The 21,739-nt window shown below is 36.2% G+C and overlaps 1 protein-coding gene across 1 annotated transcript in view; it reads right to left on the bottom strand.

Moving 5' to 3' along the window:
* LOC134658159 (suppressor of lurcher protein 1) overlaps window positions 1–21,739 on the bottom strand; it is a 315,814-nt gene that overhangs the window by 175,515 nt on the left and 118,560 nt on the right. Inside the window, exon 3 of the mRNA XM_063513771.1 lies at window positions 14,810–14,882. Within this exon, the coding sequence (XP_063369841.1) occupies window positions 14,810–14,882 (73 nt within the window). The remainder of the gene's footprint in view (window positions 1–14,809; window positions 14,883–21,739) is intronic.

Genomic DNA, 21,739 nt, shown 5'->3' with positions numbered 1-21,739 from the left:
ATATAGAAGCTACAGTTATTTCACTAGAGAAGAAACCGCCACTGCAATTACCTTGCGTGTTTAGAACTGTGAAGAATGGAAAGCCATATCCCTCAGTGATCGTGAAATGGCAGAACCAAGCGCAAAGGTTTACTTGGAATGAAGAAGGCAATGTGAAGTTCGATAGAAATTTCAAACTGGAAATTGCATCTCATAGTTATCCATCCTCAAGCGGACTTTCGGGGAGCACAAATACGAATACTCCAAATGATCCATTCGCTAGTGCCCCCGTTGTACCCGACACCTACACGTGGGAAGACATCGTGTCATGGTTCCAAAAAAGCTGTTCTAAGCCGTACTAAATTTTCATAATTTAAATATTTTTTGTGTGAGTTTTACGTGATTTCAAGGTTCTTCTTTATAGGCTCGTATTAATTTGTGAATTATTCCGGTTATAATTTTACTCTAATATTTGCGTGAGATTTTATGGCATCGTGTCCTGGTTTATTGCTAAAACAATAAATTTGATGCTTTATTCTATGGTTTTATTTCAACTAAAATAACATTACACGATGAAGGTGCTCGATATTGTGAAATGTTATTAAAAGTTTGTGGTTGGCATAATAAAATGTTGGAAATAAATACCTACTTACAAAATGAAAAAAAAAAAGTTGTTCCTAAAAAAAAGCATTAGTAAAATATGTCACATAAAGTTATGTTTTTAGGGTTCCTCAAAAGGTAAAAACGGAACCCTTAATAGGATCATTTTGTTCTCCGTCCGTCTGTCTGTCAATACCCTTTATCTCGGGAACGCGTGGAGGCTTTGAGTTGAAATTTAAACCATATACTCAGGTCTACGATCCCTTGTTTTATCTATCAAACTGTATAATATATTCGATGTTCCGCTAGGTTTAAAAAATAATCTCTTACGTACTTTACTTAGACAGACAGACAGTGTTACTTTTGTATTTATAATACGTATGTTTTTTTTAAACATAAATTTAAACTAAATATGCCAATAACGGTATTGCAAAAGGCACATAAAAAATACTTTAAAAACTCTTATGTCATTTATTTGACCTAACGAACATGCTTATCATAAAAATACAAAATATATAAATAAACCACTGTAAGCTGCAGAAGGTCTACAGAACACCATGCGAGCACAATTTAAAACTAGTTTGGAATAAATATGACTCACGACAGTTTAAATTCGATTACTAACTACGTATTTAGCTAAACTGTAATACTCTGATTAGGGGACTGCGTATGAAGATTAAAGTTATCGGTGCTCTATAAGCTTATTTTGTTAAAGACACTTTGAAGCGGATTACGGTCGCCTAATTCTCGGAATTTAGTAGACTTCATCGAAGTTCAGAACAGTTTATAATCGCTTGTCGCCGACACTATCAGATTAGTTCACAAAGCATTTTATTCACTCAAAATATGTTCCATTTTCACTTTAATCCTATTACGAATGGCGAAAAGTTTAGTTTAGTGGATAATTGCCAAAAGTTTATTCTATTGTTGTACTTTATGAACCGTCAACTTACGAGTACGCTAATAAAGCGTAATTTTTTTGTAATTTATAAACAAAGTACGTGAATATACAACACCAAATTAGCCGTTGTATTAATATTTGAGTGTCCGATGATCCACTAATACTGGTTTACTAACGAGTTCGGATATTTTTATGTGACGTTTCAGTCACATATACTAGTAAGAACTTACGAACCTTATTTTGGTCTAGCATGGTTCACTATGGCTCTTAAATTGTAACAGTAATTAGTGAGTTTTGGTTGTCACCTGGTCTGACGACCGGCCAAGTGCATGTTGGACGACGCATAATGGAGGATTCCATACCATCATAGGATATGAAAGAGCCTTACAAGCAAAAATGCCTACCTTCGCGGCACTTACGGCCTTTTAATAAAAAGAGTAGTTTATTGGAAATAACGAATTAAGGGCTTAACTAATAATGTTCAAACCCGTTGTTGTGGAATATAATTATTAAGCTTTATTTTCTGAATTATTTTGTTCTACGCCAGGTTCAGAGGGATATGGCGCGATATTATTTTTTACTTTGGAAGCGATAATTTATAGGTACCTATAACAAGAGGAACGAAGCATGGTGACCGTTTGCCTTCTACAAGCAGAGCTTAATTAGGAGTCATTCTCATTAGCGGGATAATACGTCGTGGTATCACGTTGCCGTCTCAGCTTTCCACGTAAATTGCCTGGGGATTCCGCATTTCTCGCAACATACCATCGAATTCGCTCTTCTTTAGGGTTGTTTTATGTGAAATAAGAATTATAATATAATGTTAACATGGCTTATTCGCAATTTGAAATGATATATTTAGTTAGGTTTTTTCGGGTTTATCTGTAGCTTAAACAGCTACAAATGGATTTAACTCCTCAATTATTAGTTAAATGTACGAGTAACATTATAAAATCTGTTCAAAAAAAGCCGCAGACGAAACGGGAACATGTATAAAATTTAACTAAATGCAGCACGTTGTGAGGTGTCACCAATAAAAAAATAGTTATTTTCGATACAAGTACGAAAAAGAGGAAATTGGAAATGAGTGGCGATAAATTAAAACACGACCGAAGGGAGTGTTTTAAATCGACACTAGTTGCGAATTACCTATTCGCACGTGTATCGAACAACGTTTTACAGTACATATACTTTAAAGTTTCGACATACGCACGAAAAGTGCTTTTTTACGCACTAGTGCGGAAAAGTAGCCCCATATGTACTGTAAAAACTATTTTTAGGATTAACAATAACATCATATTAATTAATTCAGGTACGTTAAGAGTTCTCCAAAAAACGTTTACCTACACACAGTTTAAGAGATTAAAGGTAAGATAAGGACGTAAATAATTATGTAAGAAAATCTTGCTTTAGACCAATTCACGTTGTCGAGGTTATTGTCTGAGATTTACAAACAACCCAAAGTTTAATCATAAAACAAGCGCGGTCCGGGCTTGGGACTTGTAATATGAATATTTCTTAGTGAAGGTCGGTCTGAATAGACCTATAAATCTGTTTTTTCATAAGTCCCCCTGAAAAAAATTAAACAAAAATAATTAAAAAGCCGTAGGTATGTAAAAACACGAAAAATATGCTTATAATGTATTTATTTTAAATTAGCAATGTATAAACAAACATTCGTTTTAAAATTGTAATAACTACATGCACTTCATAACTTTTATAACGTACCGAATACATCTACCTACTAGATGTAAATAAATTCATTAAATAGCCATCGAGCTAGATGCTTCAGCTCTGTTCCATTGTATTTTTTAATTTTAACTCAAGTTTTCGTATATTTTTCACTTTTAGCATCTTTTAGCTTAATATTCTCTCTATCCAGCCATGAGCTTCATAAAGAGTTTTAATAACGAACGAGGAGGTGACCTCAACGAAGTAGGTAATCCCTTGCCTTCGCTTCTCTCTGGACCATTTTCGGAGCGAAACAAGGCGATATACACTCGTGTCAAGCCGTCTGGCCATTCCGCAGACAACCGCATTTAATATTCAATTAGAGAACCATTTGCCTATTCATCAGTGCACGAAGTTTAATAGTATTGCTAGATGTGGTTTAAAATCACTTACACTTTATACTTATATAAGATAGAAATAAAACATTTTCTTACAGTGTTTTTATTGCCCCATAATTTAATAAACTAAACTAATTTTTATTTTAAAGGAAAAATTGAAAAATTTACGCTTCCGCTCGTAGACGGTTTAATAAAAATTGGTTTAAACAAAATTTACAAAAAAAGAGTAAGTAACAAGTAAAAATTCGACGTAGCTGAGAAAATTACAAAATTAAATACACAATTTTAGGGTATCTTAAGGGCAAAAACGAACCCCTTATATTTCCGTCATATCCGTGTGTCCGTCCACCCATTCGTCTGTCCGTATGTCACAACTATTTTGCTCGGAAACTATTATGTACATACATTTTAATTAAATTTAAACGGTGTATATTGTGAGCCGCCATTTAAATTATTATGCTGGTTTTAGTTTCGAAGTTAAAAGATTACAATTTATAAAAGTATTTTTTTTATTAAGGATACACGGAGTATTGAGCGGGTTATATTTATACATTGCATTTAAGTATTTTTTAGACACTCCTATTAAATCATTTTCAGATCATAATAGCAGTGATGTTATGAATATTCATACAATATCCCCACCTCTAACTTTGGATCCGGGGGTGTAAAAAAAATATTCAGAAAATAAAGCTTAATATTTACATTATTTCCCACGAAAATTATTTGTAATATGATCGGTTAAGCCATTAACTAGTAGTCAGTGAAACTGATACCTGACTTTTTATAAAACTAAGGTATAAAAATACTGCTAAGAAATTATATATCTGTTCAAGAACATTGCTTAGAAAAATAAGGCAAAAGCAATGTTTACGAACTTTAATTCCATTGAAGTTTTATCTCCGTGTAACAGTATCTACTATCAACGGCGTCTCAAAGATAAAGTGTGTAATGGACACTGTTTGCATAATTTATATTGTTTACGAGAGGGGTAACAAATTTCGCATTCCTTTGTTTAAGTGCCCTGCGTCGCATAAAGCACACTCGATTTATCTGAAAATTATGTTAAAATACATTATCAGTCACAGTATACGTATTTTCAATTTTTTACTTTATGCCTAAATAAAACTTTAAGCTCACAAAGAAAAGACGTAAACGTGATGTAGTAAAGAAACTGGCCAAGTGCGATTTGGACTAGCGCACAATACTTTACTAACTACTGTTAGTGTACTTAAATATGCGTTAATAGAGTAGATGAGTACAGTTAATTTATGTTAGATTAGCGTAACTCTCATCTTTTGCAAATAATCTTGGTAAGTTACACTGTCAGGGACTCATCTCATGGTACGGGCCAAAGAATATAATACTCACTGTACGGGCTGTTCCTTAGTAACGTAGGTTACGTAGGTGTGGTGTGTGCCTATATTTATATGTATAATAACATCATAAAGGTCGAATGAAACGTCTAATTTTATCTGACGCAGTATTCATCTATTATTTTGGTACACTCACAAGCTCGAGAATGAGATGCGCCAACGTGCTAAAACTTTCAAAGAAAAATACAAACGCGCGTACTTTTGCTGCCATAATCATTGTTGCAGCGACCATAAAAGACCCCTGTAAAAAGGACATGAAACGAGGATAGAATGAAAGCAAGGGATTATGTTTCGACTAGAAAAAGAGAGCAGTTACGTGGGAACATTCATATTTAATTTAACCCGGCGAAGCACTTTCCTTATTACCTGTAGGCCGTAGGCTCCACTTATTGTTCTAGAGGATTCAAGCGTTTTTGGAGCGCCTTCAAGTTTTTGGAACAAAAGCGGCTTTAAATCTACGTTTCACGTAATGATAATAGCACCGGTTTAAAATTAAATATTCTCCTCACTTCTACATCATGAGTCTATAATACTTGTGTATTTAACAAAGTCTTTGTTTTAGCTACTGTTGTACCGAAGGTTAATATTCGTATGGATACAAACCGCGTATATTTTGCGTATGAAGGCCGATTCTGCTCTAACATTTTGTTAAGGTTTTCATCTAATTTTGATAGGGCCTTGAGTAGTCTCATTAGGTATCTCACACGAGATGTTGACCAATAAGTGCGCGTGCGTGCGAGATGCTTAATGACACGACTTTGGTGGGATTCCCTCATTTGGCAGAATATTATTTATCAGAAATACACTTCGCATAACAAGTATCGCAGAAAAACTTTTAGTCGAATGATACTTTCGCATAAATATGTACTTGCCATAATAGCCTCCTACGGCCCAAGGTCCTAATACCTATAGTACCTATTCAGTTCGATGTAATTTAAACCATGTTCAATTGGAACAGAGTCGCTTTTACTTTGTTCCGTTTAATTTTCAAACAACGCAAAATCAACTCTATTTCCTACAATTTAGGTTCAAATTTCAGCCTTAGGAGGATAGTCATTTCGCATTTAATATTCATTTGTCAAAATTTTCTAAGTGGGTTATGTTAGAATTTTCTGCAAAATAATATTATGCGAAATGAAATTCTTCGAAGTTCTATTAAGCAAAAAACAGTAGGTATGCCAAAAGCATTTTTGCCAAATTTCATGATTAAAATGTGTTTATCTGATTTTAATTCATTTAAAGTGACTCGATAGATTGGCTAACATAATTTTCGTTTAGATATTCGATATATGAGATCATTGAGATCCTAATTAAGGTTTGCCTTTATTAAAATTTAAAAATACTAAGTTGCCGTTCAAACATGCTACAAGTAAAGTGAAGCTAGAAACCAGGGGCGAACAAATACACATAGAAAGAGGAGTGAGACAGGGCGACCCCCTATCACCTAAGCTTTTTATAGCTGTGCTCGAGAGTATATTTCGTAAGGTGGACTGGTCAAAAAAAGGCATAAGAATAAATAACCGCTATCTGAGCCATTTGAGATTCGCAGACGACATCGCCATACTAGCGGAGACTCCCAAAGGCCGAGAGAGAAGGTCGGGCTGGAAATGAACACTAGCAAAACTAAAATAATGACAAATAGCAACCAAAGGCCAATCAGTGTAGGAGATAAGAATATAGATTATGTCACTAACTACATATACTTAGGGAAACAAGTATCATTCAGCAAGGAAAACAATGAAGAAGAAGTGATAAGAAGTACAAACATAACATGGAGACGATTTTGGTCACTAAAGGAGGTTCTGAAGGGCAACTATAGTCTACATATGAAAAAAGTTATCATGGACACCTGCCTCATGCCATGCCTACTTTATGGCTGCCAAACATGGACATACACAAAAGCAATAAAACTCAGAATCATAAGAACTCAAAGAGCAATGGAGAGAAGTATTTTAAAAGTAAGGAAGATACAAAAAATTAACAGTGTAAAAATTAGGCAAAAGACCAGAGTAGTTGATGCTTTCACACAAGCTCTATCCCTAAAATGGCGCTGGGCTGGCCACATATCACGCTATACTGACAAAAGGTGGATCATAGAAACAACAAAATGGAGAGGACCACCAGGGGGGCGACGGTCTGGCCGGCCGCAGCAACGTTGGGCTGATGACCTAACCCAGGCTGTGGGAAAGCAATGGATGTCAATAGCTTTAGACAGAAGCAAATGGATTGAGTTGGAGGAGGCCTTCACCCAAAGAGGGGTTCACCACTAAGTACAGGACAACTAAATTTAAAACACAAAAATGTAAACCAAACTTAGTGTGAATAAATGGCTTTTTTATTTTTTATTTATTTATTTAAGTTGCCGTTACTTTAAAATCTTAAAACATCCTCTAAAAAACATGTTTACTTTCTGTTCCGCAACCTAAAATGTTGTTTTGATTTAAAATAATGTTGGGGCGGATGGCACCGACCATTTCGGACAAGCCAAATGCCGCTCGGCGTAGATTACGGCAAGCCCGACTTGACAACAAAACCCGAGTTCATTTATAATTTCGCGCTAACTCAATTACGCATTTGTATGCGTGGCTTTAGAAATTTGTATTGTGTTTTGGAAACGTCAATTTGTTTACAAACCATATATCTGAATTATTTGGAATTTAAAATCTTGATTATGATTACGTTGAATAATATAATTATTCAAACGGTACATTCCGATCCAAGTGCGAGTCGGACTCGCGCACGGAGGGTTCCGCACCATCAACAAAAAATAGAGCAAAACAAGCAAAAAAAACAAACAAAAAGACGGTCACCCATCCAAGTACTGACCCCGCCCGACGTTGCTTAACTTCGGTCAAAAATCACGTTTGTTGTATGGGAGCCCCACTTAAATCTTTATTTTATTCTGTCTTTAGTATTTGTTGTTATAGCGGCAATAGAAATACATCATCTGTGAAAATTTCAACTGTCTAGCTATCACGGTTCGTGAGATACAGCCTGGTGACAGACGGACGGACGGACGGACAGCGGAGTCTTAGTAATAGGGTCCCGTTTTTACCCTTTGGGTACGGAACCCTAAAAATAAACCGTAGGGTGTGTGCGAAGTAATCCTACAAATAGACAGACATCTTCATTACTATGCGTTAGCCTATAGATAATTTACAACCAACTTCATCGAAATCCGTGCGACAGAGCCGTCAATCATTTGATATAAATGATTGCGTCGGAATCACGTCAAAAATGCGAACACAGGAAAATTCCGAACAACTTGGCATCACCTGTCATATTGTGGATCATTAATCAATACCACTCACGCCTGTCCGAAGGCTTTATTCAGCTTTCTAGGCGAGGATATTAATAGGTAGGGGAAACTGGGGAGGGTTGATCACCCCTTTTGTTTTTAGCATACATTTTCTTAACTATTTGTAGTATTGAAAAACTTTATAGACCATACGATTCAGAATTTATCTCTTCATTAATAGTTTGAATTAGAACAGATTTGTGCAATAAATTGGACCATTATTTAATGAAAACCCATACTGTTGACTTTTACCATGTGTCCCCTATGTAAGGGAGACTTGTTTACCCCTGGTCGGGAGCCTTGATCCTAGGGGGATCAAGTGACCCTGGTTCTTGGGACACATGGTAAACAGATTTTTACCATGTCTCCCCGTACCAGATTCGCATTGATTATATAACTCGGATCGCTATTAGCAATGCATCTATAATTTGTAAAATACACAGCAAACATATATATATTGCATCTTCCATGCTTTGAAGTTGTATTTCCGGTAATCAGATTTCTAAGCCGAAGGGATCAAGTCTTCCAGATTTGGGGACACTTGGTAAAAAGATTTTAAGCGGCAATGTCATATTTCGAGGGTAGTATCTACATTAATTTATTCACTTTATCTACAGAAAATTAATATATGAAGATATCAAACACAAATTAATCCATAATCTTATACTTTTAAAAAACAATGTAATCGTATTATCCATAAAACAACATAAAATAGGGAATCAATTTTTGAACCAAAAAAAAGTTAAAATAAAACAAAAATCTAAGTTATTAACATAAAATTTCTTGTAACAAGCTAAATTTTTTAAAGTTATTATGAAGGTATTTTTAGCGTCAGGTACCTACAGCAATTTTAAATTTTTTACCCATCTCTGGTCGTTATTGTTTACTATATTAAATAAGTTTAGAAATTTACTGCTGAAGTTTCGAGGACGTTGTTTGAGCTGCATAATCCTAAAATCCTTTCTATGGACCGTCGGTTCTATAGTACATAAGGTCGGAAAGCCATTGAAATAGCATTTCATCCATAAAAACAAATATCGCCGGTTGAAAACCAAATATCGTTATAAGTGTTGTTTGTCGACCGAGTAACATCCCCTGTGTGCAAAACGTTTAACTTGATAAACAAGACCAAGTGCGGGTAGTTCGTAAAATGTTGATGTCAACTTTAGTTAGTCTTTTCAAAGGCCACGGGGATAATTCTGTTTTCGGAGTTCGGAGTCGGTTGTATAATTAAAAACTGAATTATACGCCATTAAATCCCGTTTTAATAAACAATAATGAGTCAAAAACCTTGAAAGTTTAAATCAGTGTTTCTCTGGTCGTAATTTTGCGGCATGATTTACTAAAGAAAAGAAAATATTTATGATAGCTCTATGAATCATTTTGTAAGTAAATTTATTACAATGTATACTTGATCGCTTTGGGGGGACATGATCCCGGAAACATATCTCCCCTGAAGAAAAAGACAAAGTCTCCCCATACATAGTAAGATTATAAAACGTGCCGTACTCGAAACGTGTGTTCGCGTATATCAATGTAATCCAAGTTAATCATCACTTCAATAAACAACAAATAAAATAAGCACACTCACTAACATCATTTCCAACTCATATTATAAAATAAATCCAGTTAAAGCTTACCGAAAATTGAATATAGTACGCAGAAAATCTTTCACCATCCGCCATTTTTGAACCACTGACTTTTCCGATACAGTGCCATGACAGAACGTGAAGTTAGGAACGAATGAATGAGTGTTAACAGTGCAAAAAATGTATCTCGTTTGGTTTGATTAAAAATGAAGTTTACCAAGTGTCCCTTAGGGATCGACCCTCCCCACCCTCACCTACCTACAGTAATTGGTTAACACAACGAATATGTAGGAAATGAACCTTATTATGACATGCCATGTATTTTCCTCACTGAAACGTACAAGTACCCTGTAATATGGGCATGATAGTGTCAGATGCCATTTCGACCGTTGTAGAAAAAAAAGGCTAAAAGCTTGGATACATATACCTATTGAACGATAATTTGGTTCCTACCACCAATCAGATACTACCAAAGCAGAACGTAAAGAAACAAACCTCAATTATTACATATTATATACATACATACATATAAATACATATAATCACGGTTATTTCTCGGAGGGGTAGGCAGAGACCACGGATTTCCACTTGCTACGATCCTGACATAACTCTTTCGCTTCCGTTACTTTCATAATATTCCTCATACACGCTCGCCGGTTTAGGGTGCTCTTGACCTGGCCTTTCCTCAGGATTTCCCCGATCTGATCGAAGAAAGTCCGCCGAGTTCTGCCCCTTCCAACTCCCTCTTCTACTTTTCCCTTATACACTCTCTTTGTCAGCCTTCTTTCACTCATTCTTCCCATGTGTCCAAACCATCTCAACATACCTTTCTCAATTTTTGTCACTACATCTTCGTTCAGTCCCACTACTTAAGCCAGTACTTTTCCCATATTACAAATATGTAATAACCAATCTGATACAAGTATGGACGGAAGGAAGTTATGAGGCACGTAATCAAAAATAGGCTCTCTTCTGCTAAAAAAAACGAATAAGTAATAAATCGTTTAATTCTAAAACACGCTAAAAGAAATATTATTTAAGTCACTGAAGTGAATAACATCTCAAAAATACTGACACGGTCTATTTCTATAGAAACCATAGAAATAGGCGTTTCTGTCTGTAGTTCGGTCACGATAAAGGGGTGCCAGCTTTGTGGTTAAATATGTACTGATAGATAACGCACAACCCAAACTGTTGAAGGACCTTGAAATTTAAAACATAAAGGATTTATTGAAATCTATGCTACGGGCTACTATGTAGCGGTACAATCATAGCTTAAAAATAAATTAAATAACAACTAGATTGACGGCCAATATTAAACAAATATGTCGACTAAATACTTATAGATATTACCTACATTTTGCCTAACCACGGCCAGCAATATGGTAAGATTATTTCAGTCTAAATTGGAGTCACATTAAGCGAAGTACCGCACGCTTTTAGGTTAATGGTTATCATACGACAGCTGCACGGAAGTTGGCTTGTTATTATCACCAAGTTGAGGGTGGTTCTTGTATAATGATCATAATGAACCTCGATTTTACAGGTATGAAATTAATGATATTGTTGTATGTAGTTTTGATGCTATTGTTTTTTTTTCGTTGAAAGGTTGTTCTCTGTTAAACCTTTTTTATTTATTTGCTTGTAGTAAATCAAGAAGAAGTAACCAAAATTGTCAAACTTTATGTATAGTATAACTAGCACTGACAGATACAATATTTAATTTTCCTCTTAATCATTAATATCATTATATTTAGTTAAGTACCTCAAACTTTGATCGCACGGCTATAATAATATAAAGCAAATACTCTTTATAATATAAAAATCACGTCTAAAAATAAAATACAAGGTTTACGCTTGTCATTGTTTTAATTTAGAGGTATTTTTTGCATAAAGGATTTATTTAAAGACAAAAGCATGTAATTAGCGCTGCTGTATTAATGAAAATACAGTCTGAGAAACAGTAAACTCTTTATAATATTCAACAAAGAGGCGGAATTACTTGACGGTTTATGAAGTGAACGCTTAAAGCCTCTCGCAGAGTGTTTTTGTTATTCAGTTCTTGATCTCAATGACGATGCTGGTGGGTCTTAACAATAATCATATTATTGTACCGAGTAGGAACCTAATGCCTATTGTATGAGGACGTGTTTTATTATACTATTATGTACGAGAACAATTACTTGTGGCTTGTGATTTGACATTTCACGATTATAGTTGGAAGCATCGGAAAGGAGAATTACATAGTAGGTGCTTAATATCACAGACTACATATATTCTGCGTCGATTTACTATGTGTAAATGGATGTTTTAAAAGGTTTTTGTTGTAATATGCTAAATAAATTAGAACTATACATGTTAATTTAAAAATTGGCAAGATTTGAAATAACACAAATATATATTTAGGCCCAATGGTGCTCTGAGTGACATCTCTTGAATTTTTGTGGAACTAAGCGAGGCTTGTATGGGCCGACTACTCTATACTATACTTACTTTATGTTAATATTCACCTTACAGTTTCGAATAAGGAATATATTAAAGTATGCTATTACCTACTCTCATGACAAAATTATATATTATATTTAATACATGACCTAAGAAGAAATGTCTCGCATTAATCAAAATATGTATATACCCTCCTAAGTCCCAGAACCGTTAGTATCATTTTTTAATTTGGAACCTCGACTTATTTAATCAGAGTTAATACATATAACGTTTTGGAATAAAGCCATAAGGGCATCTCGGACGCAGGAGGGTATTCGTATTTTTAAACATTAAAATAAAATTCCAAGAAAGGTCGCAGAACAACAAAAAAATGCCAATCGAAAGAAAATATTTAAGTATCTAAAAGCCACTAAGGGCAAATCTGCCGTCCTAGTGTAAAAAGCAGTTTTTCGACAAAAGCTAGGTAGTTTCGAGATAATCGCAAAAATCCTTCTTTTTTGAATTTCTACGTAACGGAAAAACTTATTCCATTATTTCTTTTTGTATGTGGTAGTTATAGGTAAATACTTATTTTAGACATTTTTAGTATATTTCTAAACATCATAGTTTTTATTTTATTTTATAAAAACACTTTTAGCTTAGTATTAAGAATATAAATGTGTAGGTCGTACTAGTCAAGAAAGCGGTAAACATGCGTTATACGCGGCGTTCTAACTTAGGTTATTCTCGATACGACGTAGATACTAGGTAAAAACGCCGTACATGTCACATACTGCCTTCTTCCTTAGCAATAGGTTAATGTCCTGCGTGACGTGTCACGAGGGGTTAAGTGACTCAACTTTATTGGACTTTGCTCAACATATCTGGTAACATCGCTTGATAACTAACCTACGCAACTAACCAAGATTTTAGTAGAATTTGATGTAGTTAAAATAATTATGTTGTTTGAAGCTTGTTTCAATAGATCAAGCTCTATTTTGAAGATTTTTGTTTTAAAACTGCATATTATATGCATATAATTATTAAGTGAAGAGAATTCACCCAAGCATTAAATCAGTACACCTTATAAAACAAAGTCCCCCGCCGCGTTTGTCTGTGTGTTTGTATGTTTGTATGTTCGCGATGAACTCAAAAACTACTGAACGGATTTTCATGCGGTTTTCACGTTATCAATAGAGTGATTCTTGAGGAAGGTTTGTGTATAATTTATTAAGCCGTGCTAAGCCGGGCGGGTTGCTAGTTTTAGTTATATTTTTAGGGTTTCTTAGTCAATTTGAAATCCTCATAGGGCCACCATGTCCGTCCGCGGCTTAGCTCCGTGGTCGTAAGTGCAATTTGACGTGGATATATAAAAAATATGGTTGGTTTTCTTCAGAAAGACCTTGAAACAAATATGTTTCTTTATAACACGTACTTTTAACACTCAGTTATCAATAATACAAGTATAAACAATCCATTGTCTTTCAATACATTTAGACATAAAAAGGAACCAATCTACTGAGCACGCAATGATTTGGAACCACTGGCCCGAGTAGATAGGTACTCTGGGCGCGATTATCTGGTGCACGGAAACAACCCTTCATACATTATTCAGCGTCGACCGCTCATCATACGCTTGTATCGGCCGGCGCCGCACCATATTGCCTATTTCTTACCTATTATGTAACGACTGGAGGTTTCAGATTACCCATTTGTTTGGTTTCCTCGGTGGCGACAGTCCACTTTATGAGAAACGGCTTTTAATTATAGGACGATCTGGACGATGTATTATGATTTTCGGGCCCAAACAGCATACCCAACGACGCTGGAATGTGGTCCGATTAATAAAAAAATAAAATTAGACATTTCCGCAAAAATACATAAGCCAAATTATTAACGATATTTTACTCGACTGTAGTGAAAGCAGGCTAATGTGTTTTATAATTGTACGCTTTGAGCAATATCATAATTATACAAAATCAGGTCAAATAGAATGTTTAATTTTGATTTTTGAAGTTTAGGACCCAAAAATTGCATCAAACATTTGCACAAAACAAGAAATACATACGTTCATTTAGCTTTGCTGTGATCCACTTGCAAGGATCCGTGATTCAAGGAACACAAAAACACATGTGGTGAAATAATAGCACGGATTTGACTGGACTATCTAGGAGTTCTTGTACTGTTTTCCTTAACGCAATAAATATATTTGCATTCATGGTTTATTTTATATACAAATTTTATTACAAGAGAAGTGAGCCAAATATAACAAAAACATAGGTACAAATTCCAACAACTCAGCAGCGGCCAAAAATCCTCTGAGCAAACAAGACGTTGTGGGTTTCTTTACTTAAAACGTACCCAAGCCTCGCTGGTATACAATGACCTTCAGCAACTACGTCCACAAGCTTTTCCAAAACCTTCCTAACGTTGATTGTATACTTACAAACCCGGCACATTGTAGTCAAAGTGGGCCTCGACCAGCAGATAATATTTGTTTACCATTTTAAACTGTTTTGTGCCTTTTTGTGTAAAATGTAAATAAAATTATTTGAACAAGTATAATTATAACTTACTTGGATTGACAGCATAACCCTCATCCACAGCGTTCATCGATAGGTGAAGCAGCACCAGCAACGATGCTGACAACTGAAACAATAAGAACAATAATGAAATATCAACACTGCCAACCTCGTTGCATGAATGAAGGTAAGTATTTTCTATTATTATAGCTGAATGGTACTTTGTTGTTTTTACAATAAAAGTACAATAAGTACCTTCACTGAAGACATATTCAACCGTAATAACATGTGTGCGAATAATATTATTCTGTTTTGATAAAGATAAACGAGCACTTTCTTCCGCCAATTTTCTTAAAGCAACGAAGTGTCGTAAGCCTGTTTGTAGCAAAAAGTTGTTTGTTATATAATATGTAAAAGAAAGCGACTTTCGAACTTATTACACACCGGCGACTTCGTTTGCGTAGAATTAGTACTTTCATGTACCGCTTGCAGAGTTCAGAGTTATAGAGATGATTTCCGTGATAAAAACTATTTTGGATAACACCAGGACCCAAACTACATCTACATATACATCATCTTCCTCGCGTTGTCCCGGCAATTTGCCACCTCCTCCGGATTGAAAGTCGCACGCTCTTACCGTTAGGCCACCAGCGCTTCGAAACTACATCTACATACATACATTTATAATTTCATCTGAATCATGCTCTAAAAGTGACTCCCTACTTGTCTTATTTATCTATGAAGCAGGTTGAATGCGTTTCGACACTAGAATATTATACTTTTCAGCTGTAGCTATTTGCCCGGTTTCCTACCTATGTTTTCCTTCACCGAAAAGCGACTGAAAAACTCATTATTACGATACGAGCCTAAGGGCCCGATTCGGATTCTGAAATAGACATCTGTTAGATATCTTTTAGACATCGCCAAGATACGATAACGATATGTTTAAGATCTAACCTGTCAAATGTGACATTTGCGCGATTCTGGAGATACTCTTGAACGATTTCCACAAGATGTGGCTTAGAGATCCAATTCACATCTAATAGATATCTAACTCTATCTAACGTAAAAGTGACATTGGTTGCTCGAATTGCGCTGCAAAAAAGAACTAGTTGAAATCTAAACTATAAACGTAGGTATCTAGAATGGATCTAGTACGTGTCGTCTCTTGTGAATATCTTGAAGTTCGAATACGGCAGTACGTTTGATCCCACGACCTTCAAATTGAAAGTCGAGCGCCTTACCGCAAAGCTACCAACGTATTATCCGGCAATATTATTCTATTTGACATTCAATAATTACCTATTTCATTTCTTGCCTGGATAAGTGTTGTAATCTCGCTTATTAAGTCGGTTAGTAGGTACATTGAGAATACCTCATTTATTTGAGGCGACGCGTCAGTCTTTCTTTTGAACTCGATCATTATGTCGGTACTGCTTTATGGTTGCGAACCAGGGAGTGAATAAGCCTGACGTACAAATTAAACATCTTCGTAAGCAAATCCCTAGTATTTGCCGACAATCGAACAACGTTGAGATCGCAACACAGAGATGGATATGGATATATCGAACCGTTCGCGGAGGAGCAACGAATATTGTACTCATGGCGACGAACCGTTTAAAGCGTGCCACGAAAGATTGCAATGGTGTTGCTGAGGAAAGAAATGGCGTGGCCCTCTGCATCTCTAGGGTTCCCTAGGATAGCAACAAAATTAGGTTGGCTTTGAATTTGAATTTAAGTAAAATCGTTTATATTGTAACACGTATCTAAATATATGGCCTCTTCCACCCCACAGAATATTTAAGTAGGTACTACAACTACGCCTAAATATAATAAGTAAAAGCACATATTGTGTGTGTAAGAAACTCTAAAAGCGGGCTTTCATGTGCATGTGAAGGCTTGTATTTTTAAAATGTCACAGAAAGGTTTCTGGAAGCTGCTGCTACATTGCATTAAATTCATTCTTCTTTGTGTGTACGTTTTCGTAGACAAATTGCAACTTGCATTTTCATATAAGTAGGTAACAAATTTAAAGTTACAGTGTAAAATCAAGTACCAAAAAACCGGCCAAGTGAATTAGTACTTTCATTTACCGCTTGCAGAGTTCAGAGTTATAGAGATGATTTCCGTGATAAAAACTATTTTGGATAACACCAGGACCCAAACTACATCTACATATACATCATCTTCCTCGCGTTGTCCCGGCAATTTGCCACCTCCTCCGGATTGAAAGTCACACGCTCTTACCGCTAGGCCACCAGCGCTTCGAAACTACATCTACATACATACATTTATAATTTCATCTGAATCATGCTCTAAAAGTGACTCCCTACTTGTCTTAATTATCTATGAAGCAGGTTGAATGCGTTTCGACACTAGAATATTATACTTTTCAGCTGTAGGTATTTGCCCGGTTTCCTACCTATGTTTTCCTTCACCGAAAAGCGACTGAAAAACTCATTATTACGATACGAGCCTAAGGGCCCGATTCGGATTCTGAAATAGACATCTGTTAGATATCTTTTAGACATCGCCAAGATACGATAACGATATGTTTAAGATCTAACCTGTCAAATGTGACATTTGCGCGATTCTGGAGATACTCTTGAACGATTTCCACAAGATGTGGCTTAGAGATCCAATTCACATCTAATAGATATCTAACTCTATCTAACGTAAAAGTGACATTGGTTGCTCGAATTGCGCTGCAAAAAAGAACTAGTTGAAATCTAAACTATAAACGTAGGTATCTAGAATGGATCTAGTACGTGTCGTCTCTTGTGAATATCTTGAAGTTCGAATACGGCAGTACGTTTGATCCCACGACCTTCAAATTGAAAGTCGAGCGCCTTACCGCAAAGCTACCAACGTATTATCCGGCAATATTATTCTATTTGACATTCAATAATTACCTATTTCATTTCTTGCCTGGATAAGTGTTGTAATCTCGCTTATTAAGTCGGTTAGTAGGTACATTGAGAATACCTCATTTATTTGAGGCGACGCGTCAGTCTTTCTTTTGAACTCGATCATTATGTCGGTACTGCTTTATGGTTGCGAACCAGGGAGTGAATAAGCCTGACGTACAAATTAAACATCTTCGTAAGCAAATCCCTAGTATTTGCCGACAATCGAACAACGTTGAGATCGCAACACAGAGATGGATATGGATATATCGAACCGTTCGCGGAGGAGCAACGAATATTGTACTCATGGCGACGAACCGTTTAAAGCGTGCCACGAAAGATTGCAATGGTGTTGCTGAGGAAAGAAATGGCGTGGCCCTCTGCATCTCTAGGGTTCCCTAGGATAGCAACAAAATTAGGTTGGCTTTGAATTTGAATTTAAGTAAAATCGTTTATATTGTAACACGTATCTAAATATATGGCCTCTTCCACCCCACAGAATATTTAAGTAGGTACTACAACTACGCCTAAATATAATAAGTAAAAGCACATATTGTGTGTGTAAGAAACTCTAAAAGCGGGCTTTCATGTGCATGTGAAGGCTTGTATTTTTAAAATGTCACAGAAAGGTTTCTGGAAGCTGCTGCTACATTGCATTAAATTCATTCTTCTTTGTGTGTACGTTTTCGTAGACAAATTGCAACTTGCATTTTCATATAAGTAGGTAACAAATTTAAAGTTACAGTGTAAAATCAAGTACCAAAAAACCGGCCAAGTGCGAGTCGGACTCGCGCATGAAGGGTTCCGCACCATCAACAAAAAATAGAGCAAAACAAGCAAAAAAACGGTCACCCATCCAAGTACTGACCCCGCCCGACGTTGCTTAACTTCGATCAAAAATCACGTTTGTTGTATGGGAGCCCCACTTAAATCTTTATTTTATTCTGTTTTTAGTATTTGTTGTTATAGTGGCAACAGAAATACATCATCTGTGAAAATTTCAACTGTCTAGCTATCACGGTTCGTGAGATACAGCCTGGTGACAGACGGACGGACGGACGGACGGACGGACAGCGGAGTCTTAGTAATAGGGTCCCGTTTTTACCCTTTGGGTACGGAACCCTAAAAACCGGCCAAGTAGGTATGGTGAACTCGCACTCTAATGTTTCTGTACCATCACAATTTTGTTTAAATTTTTTATAAGGCTAAATCAGCCGGTTTTTATTGTCTTTTTGCAGTACTTAGGAACACCTAAGTAAGGCAACAGCCTGCGACCACACAAAGAAATGCCCTTACAAGGATTTAAACCCGGGAGCGGTAGGTAGCTGTAACAAGATATTGCTTTAACTAATATGTATGTATGTTATTAAATTGAATGTAACTGTGCTCAGCGACCCGATTTAGTATAATCCAGCAACATAGCGCCAACTCAAACATACACTAATACCTACCCATCCCAATTCCCAACTATCAGCAATCTAAACATACAAAACATACCGTGATTATCCGTAGCCTCTATATTGCCACAAGATTATTACGAGTAGAGAGCATACACATTTTACCTACGCCTTTTTATCTTCAATGTCCCTATACAGGGTATCATAATGATTTGTCTATGTTCTGTATTAATTATACTTCCTATCCAAATCCAAGACAACAATATAATTTACTGAGCAGCAGTACATGGAATCATGCCATCCTTGTCACACATTTTAGAGATATAATATTTAAAAAAGCGGCCAAGTGCGAGTCGGACTCGCCCATGAAGGGTTCCGTATTTAGGCGATTTATGACGTATAAAAAAAAACTACTTACTAGATCTCGTTCAAACCAATTTTCGGTGGAAGTTTACATGGTAATGTACATCATATTTTTTTTTTAGTTTTATCATTCTCTTATTTTAGAAGTTACAGGGGGGGGGACACACATTTTACCACTTTGGAAGTGTCTCTCGCGCAAACTATTCAGTTTAGAAAAAAATGATATTAGAAACCTCAATATCATTTTTGAAGACCTATCCATAAATACCCCACACGTATGGGTTTGATGAAAAAAAAATTTTTCAGTTTCAGTTCGAAGTATGGGGAACCCCAAAAATTTATTGTTTTTTTTATATTTTTGTGTGAAAAATCTTAATGCGGTTCACAGAATACATCTACTTACCAAGTTTCAACAGTATAGTTCTTATAGTTTCGGAGAAAAGTGGCTGTGACATACGGACGGACAGACAGACGGACAGACGGACAGACGGACAGACAGACAGACATGACGAATCTATAAGGGTTCCGTTTTTTGCCATTTGGCTACGGAACCCTAAAAACAAGTTCGCACTGTCCCTCTCACTCGCTACGCTATCATCCCCCGCCATCCCACTCCGACGTCGCTCCTCAGATACCCGTCATTACATGTTTTTGTGTTAGTCCGAGTCACACGTATTTTCGCCAAAATAGTGTTCCTCTAAATATCTGTGTGTGTTTCGATTGATGAAGTAGGGTGTGAGTAATTTTAATATGTCTATTGTGCGCTGAAAGATACAATGTTTGTACTACCGAGTAACCCCGAGTGAAAAATAAATGTTTTTTCGGCACGGCTAGTCCCGTTTACATTACATAGATGGCTGGTAAACTTTCATTTGAAATTGTATCTTCATTTAGCGTAATAAACTCATTACCTAAGAAACCAACTAAGTAATCTTTGCTTTCGTACGAAATCAATCACTTAGGGCCCGGCCACATGTCAGCGGTGCGGCGCCGCCGGTGCGCGGCGCCGCGCGCGGTGCCGCAAAGCGGTGCGTTTCGCCGCGCGCGGTGCCGCAAAGCGGTGAGTTTCGCCGCGCGCGGTGTCGCCAAGCGGCGTGCGGCGCCGCGTGCGATGCCACGCTGCATAGTAAAGAATAAAATTCGACTACCAGTTGTTTAATCAGACATGGATTCCTTCACACGTGTTCTGCTCTTGCTGTTGTTATAGCGATAGCGGTTCGCCAAAAAACGCTGCAAATGGTGTTAAAGGTATGAAAATCGGTACGATTGATCTTTAGGACATTTGAAACAATTTGACCCGAAGCACCAACAAATAAAAAAAACGAGAGCAGTTATGACGTCATATTTTTTTTGTATGAAATTTTTGAAAAATTTGTTTAGAAACCTATCGTGTTTAGTATTAAACGAAAGGGCTTTCTGAGCTGATTCCAAAAATATATCACATCATTACATTTGAGTCATTTTTTTTAAATTATAATAAAAATATTTTTCAAAACATACCAAGTTTGGGTTTCTCCAGATACAATACCGTTCAATATTTTTTTGTAAAATATACCTCAAATTATACCTAATATCCTCATATCTCACCCTAAGAAAGCAATTTTGAAAATAATTACATGAAATATGTTTTTTTTTAATTTTCAATTTTACAAAGTGTGATCTATGAATCTATGAAAAACAATAAATTTTGGGGGTTCCCCATACTTAGAACTGAAACTCAAAAATTTTTTTTCATCAAACCTATACGTGTGGGGTATCTATGGATAGGTCTTCAAAAATGATATTGAGGTTTCTAATATCATTTTTTTCTAAACTAAATAGTTTGCGCGAGAGACACTTCCAAAGTGGTAAAATGTGTGTCCCCCCCCCCCCTTTAACTTCTAAAATAAGAGAATGATAAAACTAAAAAAAATATATGATGTACATTACCATGTAAACTTCCACCAAAAATTGGTTTGAACGAGATCTAGTAAGTAGTTTTTTTTTAATACGTCATAAATCGCCTAAATACGGAACCCTTCATGGGCGAGTCCGACTCGCACTTGGCCGCTTTTTTTTATTTAATGGTGCTTCGGGTCAAATTGTTTCAAATGTCCTAAAGATCAATCGTACCGATTTTCATACCTTTAACATCATTTGCAGCATTTTACTGAATTTCTCGGTGTACTGCCAGCGCTATTAAGAAGGCGCAGAAAAAAAAACAATTGAAAAGAAAATTTTGGGTGAACCCATATCTTCGTATAATGAATGAAGATGCAAATCATTTCAGAAGAAAATACCGGCAGAAATCTGCGGCGCCGCACGCCGCTCGGCGGCAC

Source organism: Cydia amplana, chromosome 2 (genome assembly GCF_948474715.1).
Source record: "Cydia amplana chromosome 2, ilCydAmpl1.1, whole genome shotgun sequence".
Lineage (NCBI taxonomy): Eukaryota > Metazoa > Arthropoda > Insecta > Lepidoptera > Tortricidae > Cydia > Cydia amplana.
The sequence above is the reverse complement of the archived record's forward strand: the minus strand, read 5'-3'. Positions and strand labels throughout refer to the sequence as shown.